The sequence below is a fragment of the Leucopleurus acutus genome (assembly GCF_964270905.1).
Source record: "Leucopleurus acutus genome assembly, chromosome: 21".
Lineage (NCBI taxonomy): Eukaryota > Metazoa > Chordata > Mammalia > Artiodactyla > Delphinidae > Leucopleurus > Leucopleurus acutus.
In genome coordinates, this window is record NC_139163.1 from 9,188,087 (window position 1) to 9,200,341 (window position 12,255).

General features: G+C 35.6%; 1 protein-coding gene across 1 annotated transcript in view; it reads left to right on the forward strand.

Annotated features, from left to right (window-relative positions):
* CSMD1 (CUB and Sushi multiple domains 1) overlaps positions 1 to 12,255 on the forward strand; it is a gene marked incomplete at its 3' end in the record, with an annotated part of 1,744,596 nt that overhangs the window by 1,241,992 nt on the left and 490,349 nt on the right. The window contains exon 8 of the mRNA XM_082863948.1: positions 5,135 to 5,222. Within this exon, the coding sequence (XP_082720074.1) occupies positions 5,135 to 5,222 (88 nt within the window). The remainder of the gene's footprint in view (positions 1 to 5,134; positions 5,223 to 12,255) is intronic.

Sequence of the window (12,255 nt, forward strand, 5' to 3'; positions counted from 1 at the left end):
ACGGGAGAGGCCACAACAGTGAGAGGCCCGTGTACCGCAAAAAAAAAAAAAAAAAAAAAATTATTATTTGGAACTTGGGGAAGGTCTCGGAGGCTAAAGTTTTCTACAGACAAAAAGAAGGCAGAGGACATGGGGGGATCTGTCCAGGGAAGGCCCTATAGGCTCCTGCTTGGTTACAATTTGATGGGAGAAGCATGTTCCTTACTGCTCTACATATCTCATAAGAAACTTGTGAGGGTCTAATGAGATAGTGTGAATCAGCATGCTTTGAAAAAGTCACTTGATTATATATACATTAATATAATTTACACATTTTAAATCTAAATTCGTTCGAAGTCTTTTACAAACCGTCTAATTTATATCTGTTCATCCACTTGCATAATTTTACACCTTGCTTTACTGTCAATGATGGGTCATTAATCTACCTATGGAATACTCCAGTTTTGATTTTAAACTCTAAGGTTTTGACTGCAGTTTCATATATTTATTAATATCTATGGCATATGTCCTGTGAGATTTGATATATAATTCCATAAAATTAGAGTTAAAATGATGTTAAGCCCAGTGATTCCTCTCTTGAAAATGTTTCTCTGAGGCATTGGGATCCTGTTTGAAACAGATGGATCTCCATGATTCTTTGCAACTTTAAAGCTTCAGTTTTCAGAGAAGTTAATTGCTCATGATGATTGTTTGCTCATGATGCTGATGGAATAGGTAGTTGGGATTTGTGCTCATGATGCTGATGGAATAGGTAGTTGGGATTTGTGGAGCTCATTGTTTACTTGTGCATAACCTGTTTGTCACCATATTTTTTCTATCATCCCATTATAAGCCTATCTCTGTTTCAGAAAATCAGCCATATTTTACATACATCTCTCATCACTTTTTTGTTATCTTCTGCCATCTGCAAGCTGTTCAGACTTATCTGTTTCATTCTGTGCTCTCAAAGAATTCCAACTAAGTACCCTTTTTTGAATAAGTAGCCAACTTTGACATTACTTTAAAAAAGATCCAGAGTGTTTTGAGCTGATTTGCATGGGTACCTCCGATTTGTCATTTATTTTTAACTACTATTCCATGTGAGAAAAACAGAAAAGCAGAATAGAAATAGACCTTCCTAAGCCTTTAAGTTGTTTTTTAGACTAGCTTGGTACTCTAAAATAGTGTAGTGAGAACCACACTAGTGTGGGCTACGTCTGATAGAAACAGTGATGGCCATTCAGCTTGAAGAAAATGGCTTCATTTGACACAGCAATGACTGTTTTGCTTGGGGGAATGTGGGAGTCACATAATTGATGAGGGCAGAAAAAATACGATGGAAGTAAGATTCTGCATTGGGGTTTGAACTTTTATTAAAACTAGAATCTTTTTAGAAAATAAATTTTAGAGACCTTTTAGTAGATTGCTGAGTGCAGGTTGAGAAACCTGCCCTAGCACATGATACAGACTGTGAAACTATGGAGTTGGAGAAAAAAGCAGTAGAAATATCAGACTGATGGCAGTTGATTTGGTGGTAGGTCATTACTATCTATCTTTGCATTCAGCTATTTTTTTTTTAATTGGAGTATAGTTGCTTTACACAGTTGTGTTAGTTTCTACTGTACAGCAAAGTGAATCAGCCATGCATATACATATATCACCTTTTTTTGGATTTCCTTCCCACTTAGGTCACCACAGAGCACCGAGTAGAGTTCCCTGTGCTATACAGTAGGTTCTCATTAGTTACCTTGTACATATTAGTGTATATATGTCAATCCCAATCTCCCAATTCATCCCACCCCCGCCTTCCTTCTTGGCATCCATATGTCTGTTCTCTACATCTGTGTCTCTATTTCTGCTTTGGAAATAAGATCGTCTATACCATTTTTCTAGATTCCACATATGTGCGTTAATATATGATATTTCTTTTTTTTTCTGACTTACTTCATGCTGTATGACAGTCTCTAGGTCCATCCATGTCTCTGCAAATGGCACAATTTCATTCCTTTTTATGGCTGACAGTTAATTTTTTACAGTGACACGTGACTCCCTCTCATTTCCTTTGGTGTTTATTCTATACATATTTTCTTTGTTGTGACCATGAAGATTACACATAAGATCCTAAATTTATGACAGTGTGTCTTAAATTGATACCAACTTAACCTTAATCACACACAAAAATCTACTCCTTTACAGTTTTTCCCAACTGCTATTTGTCACAATTATGTTCTCTATATTGTGTACCTATTAACATAGATTTGTAATTATTTTATGTATTTTTCTTTTAAATCCTATAAAAATTAAGAAGTGGAGCTGTAAATCAAAATTACAATAATAGTTTGTTTTTTTTTACTTTTTTCACATATTTACCTTTACCAAAGAACTTTGTATTTTTATGTGGCTTTGAATTATTGTCCAGTGCCCCTTCATTTCAAGTTGAAAATGGACTCCTTTTAGAATTTTTTAATAGGGCAAGTCTAGTAGTAATTCACTCCTCAGCTTTTGTTTTTCTGGGAATGCTTTAATGTTTCTCTCATTTTTGAAAGATAGTTTTGCTGGCTATAGAATTCTTGGTTGACAGTGTTGTTTCTTTCAGCACTTAAGTGTATCACCCCACTGCCTTCTGGCCTAAAAGATTTCTGCTGAGAAATCAACTGATAGTTTTATTGAGGATCTCTTGTTTGTGATGAGTTGCTTTTCTCCTTCTGCTTTCAAGATTCTTTCCTTGTCTTTTGGTAGTTTGATTGTGTGTCTCACTGTGAGTCTCTGAGTTTTTTCTACTTGGAGTTTATTGAGCTCCCTGGAAGTGTATATCTATGTCTTTTCTGAAATTTGAGAGGTGTACAACCATTATTTACTCAGATTCATATTTAAGATAGTTTTTAAAAAATCTTTGTCTAATAAGTCCAATTTGTGTATATCTTCAGGGACTAGTGCCAGGATTAATTTTGTTTCTTTGAATAGGCCATGTTCCCATATATTATTGCATGCCTTGTGATGTTTGTTAAAAAGTTGGCATTTCAAAGAAAGAGCCACCTTTCCCAGTCTTGCAGAGTGGTATGGGAGACTTCCACAAATGAGTGGGCCACTGAACCTCGAGATCAGCCTGTGGTGAAGAAGTTAAGGTCTTCTCAGGTCTTAACTGCTCACATGTTCTGTCTGGGTCTGGGTATATGTTTGTGTGTTTCTCCCCCAGCTGCTTTAAAATATCCTGATTCCCCAAAGAGCCTCATTGGAGCCTCTTCTCAGGGTCTTTTGTGTTCTGCAGTATTGCTCTGCCTGTATCTCTTGCCCACACCTGCCCGCTTTTCTGCAGTCCCCACGTAGTTTTTATAGCCAAGTGTCCACTGTTGTCTTATTGGCCTCCAGCTGCCATTCCCAGCCTATGCCTGACTCAGGCAAGGCAGGAACTAGTCCTTCAACACTGGGCTCACAGACAGGCCAGAACACTGTAAACAAGTTCCTCTTTGGTCCTCCTTCTCTGGTAGGGAACCAGGAAATGGGCCCCTTCCTCTCACCAGTGCCATGTCAGGGAAGGTGTGGGACAAAAGCATGTAAAAATTCCCTGAAATTTACCACTATTATGAACGTGGCTTTTTCTTCATTGGACATTTGCCAGTTGCTGTAGATCTTTGATTAGTTTTCAGCGTTCCTACAAAGTTATTTAGCCCATAGTTATTTATCTGATGTTTCAATGGGGGAAGGAGGCCTGGAGCTTCTATTCCACCATCTTCTCATTTCACTGCCGAACTTGCTGGATTATTATTTTCAATTGAGAACATTAAATACTTAGGAAAGAAAATTTTATATTGTGGTAAGATTGGTATTTAAGGGTAAGGGTATTTAAAGGGTTATATCCGTATCACAGTTTCATCCTAATTTAGCAATAAAAACTAAATCTTGCTATAATTATTAGTGCATTTTTTATGCATAGTTTTAATTAAATGCTTAAGGATTTCAATATCTACCCAGACTCTTTTTTCCTTCTTATGGTATTATTCAAAATATATGTGAACATATTTATATTTGTAAGAATGCTTTTCAGGTGCAAATAATAAAATCATGTATTCAAATGAGTTTGAATTGTAGGAAATATATGAATCATCCAACAGGATATTCAGAGCTAGTGTAGGTTTCTGAGTTGGTCAATGTTTCTGTCTCAACTATGATATCAGGGGCCCTGGTTCTTGCTCAGTCTCTTCTATTCATGCTGTTGCCTCCATCTTTGAACTGTAGCAAGATGGTACCAACAGTTACACATTTGAAATTCAAACATGGTAAGGTCCAGAGTGAAAAAGAGATGATCTCTATGAGCTAACAGGAATGTCTCCCCAGAAACACTCCTGCTGGCTTCCTCTCAAGCATCATTGAACTGAATTGAGTCACAACCACCGTTGAACAAATTTCTGGAAAGAAAGAGGGAATTGCCTTGTTTGGATTACACTAATTAGATAGAGTGGGATAGTTATTGGAGTAGCAGCCACTCTAACAAGCAAATGAATCCTTTAAAAACTATTCTGACTGTGCAACATCCCAGCAGGTGGGAAGGCTCTTTATAAAACAGATTCAAAAAAAAAAATCACATCTGCATAAGAAGACCATTACTTTTTTTACTTCAATGATAAGCATGCTTGAGGTTTAAAATATAATAGGTAATTTTATTTAAAATATCTCTTGTATAGATCTTTTTTTTTGAATTTTTGAGTTTTATTTATATATATATATATTTTATACAGCAGGTTCTTGTATAGATCTTAATAGATAATTAACGTCTCCATTTCACCATGGGAATGAATGAAAGCTTTCTTCTATATAAGCTACGGTATTTATGGCATGGTGCTCTTTTTTCCCATCATGCTATTAATTGTAACGTGTCATAAAGGTGATCATAATGAGAAAATGTTTTAAAATTAAATTTAGACTTCTTTAGTAGAGGAAAGAGTTTCAACCAAAGGCTGTTGGCATCCTGGGTAAGAAGTCTTTTTCAGAAATAAGAATAGGTTTATCTTAATCTAGCTAAATTATCTTAATTCTTAAAGAAATCACATGTTAAGGCATCAGCATTTAAGAAACAAATCTACCTAATGTAAATTTATTATCTGGATATTTTCTGAACAGCTACATGAAAATGTAATAATGTTTCTTTCTATTACAGTAACTCAAGGAGGTGTTGCTTTGGTCTCTGACATGTGTCCAGATCCTGGGATTCCAGAAAACGGCAGAAGAACGGGTTCAGACTTCAGGTAGGAGATAACAATAACAATAACATGTTATTTTCTAACACATATATAATTTCATCTTGTAGTTTTAATTCTTTTTCCTTTTGATTTAAAGATACAATTTCTCAGTTTTTATGCATCTATAATATCTGTAGAATTCTAAAACATATTGTACTGAAAAATTCCAGTTACTCCAGAGTTTGTACCTTTCAGTATATAAGCCATTATTAAAAATTTAACTCCATATGGATATGATCAAAATTTGTCTCCAGGGGTTTTATTCTGTTTTTAATTTGCTACCTTCCCATATTCGAATGCATTTTTGTTAGTGTTTTAAAAAATAGATGGTACAAAAATTTAACTATAGCCTCATAATTATTTCATTAAATAAACTTTTATAATAATGGAGGTGAGTGGCAGTCAATGCAATTTATGACAGAAGATGTTATGATTCATTTTACTAGATTATGATTACTAGAGAATGCTTTATAGTTGTTACATTATGAATGTAGTAGTGACTATAATAGTGATTTTTTTTCTAGATTTTTGCATTCCTTTCAGTTAGTTCAAGAAATTGAACATTTTCCAACTTACAAGATGGATACTAGTATTAGGAGTAAGCTGCAAAATCAAAGAGTAAAGGGGAGCAAGAAATGTTTTTCTTTCTTATAATCTCACTATTTTTGAGAAAGAAACAAGAAAAGAGTTTGTAGAGTTTAGCCTACTAAAGTGAGCTGAAAACTGAAAGAAAGTAGTGATACTATTAGAGAAGGAAGAAGAAATGTTACTCAGTGAAATTGGAGTAGCAGTGTTTTTTTTTAAAGGATAGAAAAATAATAAAATTATCTGTAGGCTGTAATGAAGTAGGTAAAATGATATATAATTTTTTTACATGGAAAGGAAACAAGTGTATAGCTGTGCTACTGAAATACTTTTGACTTCATAGTAATGTCTGTCATGTTGCAAATGGAATAGACAATTGGAATGTTTGCAGTTTAAATATCACAATCTTTGAGTGTACATTAAGGTGTTAGTATCTTAGTTGAAGTTCCTTTGGAGCAGAGCCTGAGATGGGGACTCTTATTCAAGCGGTTTTCGGAAAAGTGACCTCTGGTTATGGGGAACAAAGCAGGGTAGAATCAGAGTAGAAAGCTGAACAGGAAGTTGATTTTAACTGGAGATTAGCTTCAGTCTCAATCTATGGGGAATTTCAGGGAACAAATAGTTTACATTTTAGACCCACCACCCTTGCCTTTCATCATTGGCTTCCTCCATTCTGCTCAAGGAAGTTCCCCAGGGCAAGAGTGATAATGAGTAGTTATTAGCACCCCAGGGGGTTTGTTGTGTCCAGTGGGTGTGGTGGTCAGCTAAGAAAGAAAACTACTGATTTCAAATGTAAAGTAGCTGTCAGTTGAAGGCATTCAAGAATTTGATCTCCTTTAAAATGATGCAAATAGATGAAATTTACACATTCTTGGCTAGAACCCATGGAGCTTTCTGTCCTGTGTATTCCTTTCTTATCTCAAAAGTCAGCTCCTACCAGAAAGTGTTCTTCAAACCTTGCTTTCCAAAAGCCTTACATATCCCTCCATTAGAGTTACAGCAGTGACTCTGCATTATGCATTTTGCACATCCATTTCTTCCACCCAACTTAAGCTTCTGCAGGACAGGGATAGTATCTTATTGTCTCTGCCTCATCAGTGACTGGAATAGTGCCTGGTGCAAAGGAACTCAAAGGGTGTTTGTCAAAGGCACTTGTGTATGAGGAGATTGCCCATCCAGCACTCTGTCATCCCTGAAACTCAGAAACCTCCTTGGTCTGTGTGGCAGAGCTCTGTTTTAAAACAAAGCAAATTAAATTTTGTCTGACTGTGCAAACTGTTCAAATTGCATCGTATGGTAAAGAGAGCCAGAGAAACTGTTTAATCTTCAAAAGTTAGCAAGGAATTCAGAAACATTCAGGGCCAGTATCTGTTTAGCACGAGGGCAAGAAAAGAAGATTTTATTAGTATCTGAGGTGAATATGCTGGCCTTTACTCTATCTCATTCTTATAACAGCCTTATTCCTGCAGCTGTTTAACTCAGGATAAGCATTGGCCATTGGGGCTGTGTTGATGTGTCTGGGGGGAAATCCAGCTGGGTGTGTGCATGACAAGTCAAGAAAGGGACAGAATATCTCAGCTGAGACTTTCAATCTTTCACTTTCTTAGTTTTCTGGGGAATCTCTATGCTGTTTACATGTCTCCCAAGTTTATGGCAATTGAATAATATAATATAAAGATCAAATTTTCTATAAAATTACATTAAAATGTAAATATTATTATTTTGCCATCTATGAGTGTACAGTGTGTGTATACCTATATGTATATATACAGAACTGTGATAAGCTAGTTTTAGGAACTTTTTTTATAGTTCCTACAACTTTTTTTTCATAGGACTTTCTTCCTAGATGATCCTGTCAACTGCAAATAAAGACAGTTTTATTTTTTCTTTTCAATCTGAATGTATTTTATTTATTTTTCTTTCCTGGAGGAACTGTCTAGGACCTCTATTACAAGGTTGAATAGAATTGGTGAGACATTCTTGACTTATTCGTGATCTTAGCGGGAGAGCATTCTGATTTTCATCATTATGGAAAGGTATCTTAGGCCCATTAGTTGAAATGACATGTGGATGTGCCTAGCATATGATAAGCTCACTGTAAACGTTCATGTTTTAAACAGAGAAAGGGGATGTTCTTAACTGTTTAAAGTCTTTTTGAGACTGGTTTTAATGAAAGGCAATTCAGTTCTTTCTAAATTCTTATAATCAAAATGAATGACTAACATATAATCCAAACTAATAACCAACATTGTCAAGATGAGTGGATGGAATTCATTTGTAGTTAGCACTGTAATTATGTGTAATTTGGGGCAGTTTTTGTTTGAAAAGAGTATACTTTATTAGGTTGGTAAAATATTCCTCATCTGATTTTATTTATACTATTATTCTTGTTTCTTTGGAGATCTTTTGTTTTCCCTAGAAAATCTAAATATTCATTCCAGTATTATCTATAAAGAATTCTAAATAAATGAAGCCTAAAATACAAAGCTTTCTTATTTGAATTTAGATCAATCCATGGACAATTTTCTGACAATTTTCTTCACCATCAGTTGCTCTCTTAAAGACAGAGTGTATTCATTAGTACTGAATATTAATGAATAGATTGATGGAGCAATTCAAATACAAATATATAAGGGATGGAGTTGGAGTAGAGATGGAGAGTTTATGGATTGATACTGGCATTTATTATTCATCTGTTTCCTATGCTAGTAGGATATATAGCCTATGTACAGGCAGATATAATTATTCCCATTTTGCAAATACAGCTGTTGAAATTCAGAATTTCAACATAATAAGGTATCCAATCATGGTTAGAGCTGAGATTTGAAACTGGATCTTATTGACCTCAAACTTTATAATAAGGTTTGACTTTAGTGGTTTGTAATAAGGAAAATGACAATAATTAAATGGTTTCACACCTATCATGCAGGACCCCTGGAGAGAGGTGTGCAGTGTGTGGACATCACAAAGCAGCCAAGTGAGGAGTCAAGATACGGTTGAAATCCGACCTTGAGGCCCAGTGTTCAAAGCCATGCCTTTCAGCCTGGGGTTGCCTCTCCTCAGCACGAGGGATAACTTGTCCTAACTGATTACTGAGAGGGGTGTCTCATTCTGATTGGCTAGCAGCAGCCATGCTACTCACTGCGAGACCTTACACTTTTCTTCATATATATTAGATAAATATTATATATTTATATAAACACTACATACATTCACATGTTACAGATTCTTTATGTACATTTAGAATCCTAAGATATATCATTAAGATCTTTTATCGTATGTAATATGTAATAGGGACCTCCCGATGTCTCTCCTTTTCTTTCATATGAACTTCCCTCAGTAACCTTCATAGCCAAACCCCATTTAGCAGCAACCCTAGACTTAGATGAGCTGCAGTACCTATCCTAAAACTCCCTCCTCTTCAGACTAGCCACTGTACCCTCAGGGTCTGTCTTCCTGCTTTCCATCCCCAGTCACATTGTTCACCAAGGATGGTTTTCCTTCCTGCCCCACCTACACCACCCATGATGGTTATTCTCAGTTGTTCTCATGATGGTTGTTCTCAGAGACACAAGTAGGGTAGGGCAGGCTAGTACAGAACAGATGAGCAGCCTGGAGAGGCCAACTTGGGAAGTACTGGCAGATGCTCCATGGTCCTCCCTAGGATTTATTTTTTATTAGGTGCTGTGTATCCCAGTCTTCTCTGCCCTTCTCCACCTGCACAGGTGGCTTCTATTTGCAGGACATTCCTGCCTTGCTTCATCCCATTATTTCAACTTTTCCCAGCACTTTAGTGTTTGTGACACCCATTTATGTTTCTATCATCTTAGACTCATCTTAGAATGATAGAAACATATATTTATGTTAGATGTGTGTTTCTGTCATGTTAGACCATGAGGTCCTGAAGGAAAGAGGAAGGATTATTTATCTCATTTCTCATTACTGTGCCCACCACAGGGTAGACACTATTTTTTTGTTGAATTGCATTAAATTGAAGCTAACAAGCCTATCCCTAGGGATGTACCATCATAGCCTCATTAGTACTCCGCTAAACCAATTAAGTTTTAACACCCTTGGTCAGAGAATAGATCAAGGACATTTTCTTAAAACATGACCTGTGCTCAAAATGGAATTTGGGAGTTGAAAGAGTGATAGTTATGACTTCACAACTAAATATTTAACTTATATTATTGACATTTGTGTATCACCATTCAAGTTAATAACTTTTGTTGCTATGTCTTAGACCCCCTTTTTTCCCCAAGGCATCTTGCATAATACACTTTATGAAGTTAAGAGGTGCCAGGTGGAAGGGGAAACTGAGATACATAATGGAAAACTACACAATCAGTGAGAGACAGAAAAAAATCTATAACCCAAGTCTCTTGATAAACTGATGCTCATTTCTGCTAATTCCCACCTTCAACTGTGTTCTTTCTCTTGTGACACAATGATGATTTTATGTACATCTATGAAAATATTGCTGTGGTGCGTTTTATTACTTCTCTGTTGTAGTTCAGTCTCACTGACAACAGAGCTACCTGCCTCTTCTTACGTGAAAATATTTAAGAACTGTACTTAGAGATTGTGTATAAACCAGGAAATAAGTATGGTGTTATTTTCCTTATTGAATTAATTATTGAATTAATTATTATTTCCTTATTGAATTATTTTTTAAATGATGGAGGAATGAGGGAAACACGGGTAAATTGTAAGCTACTGAAGGCTTTATTGTTGCTATGTTCAGGGTGTCAGTGAGAGAACATAGTCTTCTCCGTGGATGGGGAGAATGGTGGAGAGGTATCTGGGTGGGGAGGGGGCTCTCCTTCCCTCCATCATGTACATACACCTGCTTTCTTGGCTTGTTGGAATGTTTTTCTTGCTTTCTATTTTTTTCCACTTGCTATAATGGAAAAATTGAATTATACTTTAAAGTTGGAGCAGATGTATCAATTGAAATTCTGATATTATAACTGATTAATATCAGTTCTCCCCTTTAGCTCTTTATTTCTATGATTCTATTTATTTATGTTTTCCATGATGTGTTGATACTGTCCATCCTCACAATATATAATAATAGCATAAGAGATATTTTACTAAATGCTGATCGTGGATGACCCAGATCTTATAATGATCCAGCCTTCCCTTCCTTCCAGTCTTGGTGCCAGTGCCTCTTCCTGAACATAGTCTCTGAAACACGCTTTTCATTCACCCCTCACTCCCTCTATGCTTTCCTTGCTTTACTTTTGCTTCCCAGCACTGAGCAGGACCCAAGATACTATACCTGCCTGTGTTTACAGTGTTAACTCACTACACATAACACAGGTTTGTGCTCTTTCTCCCACAGGCATGTAAGCTCTGTAAGGAGTGGACTTGGTTCTGTTCATTGTTTCATTCCCAGTGCCCAGCGTAGTTCTCAGCTCATAGCGAGTGTTCAGTAAATATTTCTTAAGTCATTTCCTTCTATTTTATATAAGAAATGCATGTATATTTACATATTGTAAGGCAATGGTAAGTGTTGTTTTGATATGCAAAATTTTGATTTACAGGTAAATTTTCAGGAATATAATTATTACAGAGAAATAAGCTACTACTTTTTTCTTCTATATTCTGTATTAGGCACTGAATCCCTACTATTTGCTAGATAGTTTGTGTACATCATTGCTAATCATAATAACAGGAGGAAAATATAGATTTCATTATTACTGTTATTAAGAGATTATTGTATTATTTAGCCTGATTTTTTCCCCATCAAATAAAGAAATAATCAGTTGACTAATAAAAGGATCCAAGTTTTGGGGTCTAGCATATGGCATGGTGATGATACGTAACAATGTTTTATTGTATACTTGACAGTTGTGAGAGGGTAGATCTTAAAACTTCTCACCGCATACAAAAAAATGGTAACTATGTGAGGTGATGGATACATTAGCTAACATTATTATATATAACATTATTATAGTGATTATTTCACAATATATACATGTATCAAATCATCATACTATATACCTTAAACTTAGACAATGTTATAAGTCAATTATATCTCAATTATATCTCAACAGAGCTAGAAAAAAATAAACAAGTTAAATGAAATAAATAATAAATAAATAAACAAGTTAAAAATGTTTTAAAGTTCGAATTAAGTCCATATTTTGTTAATAAGCAAAATTTGGGAACTATAATGGGAGCAACAGGAAATTTAAAAAACACTCAAGCTAGTTTCCTGTTGGAAAAGATTCACCTCCTATGACATAATCCCTTTGCACTCAGTGTTCCCAGGGGAACAGTCAAAGAACTAACTGTCTTTTATTTTTTTGGAACCCAAGCATTAGCTTATTTCTGGATGCAGGGTTGGGTCTGTAAATGATTTCTTTACTCACCTGCACAAGTGGAAGAAACAAGGTGAGGGCGACAACATCCCTGCTAGGGTCTCCATATCAATAAAACAGGTTGGTGA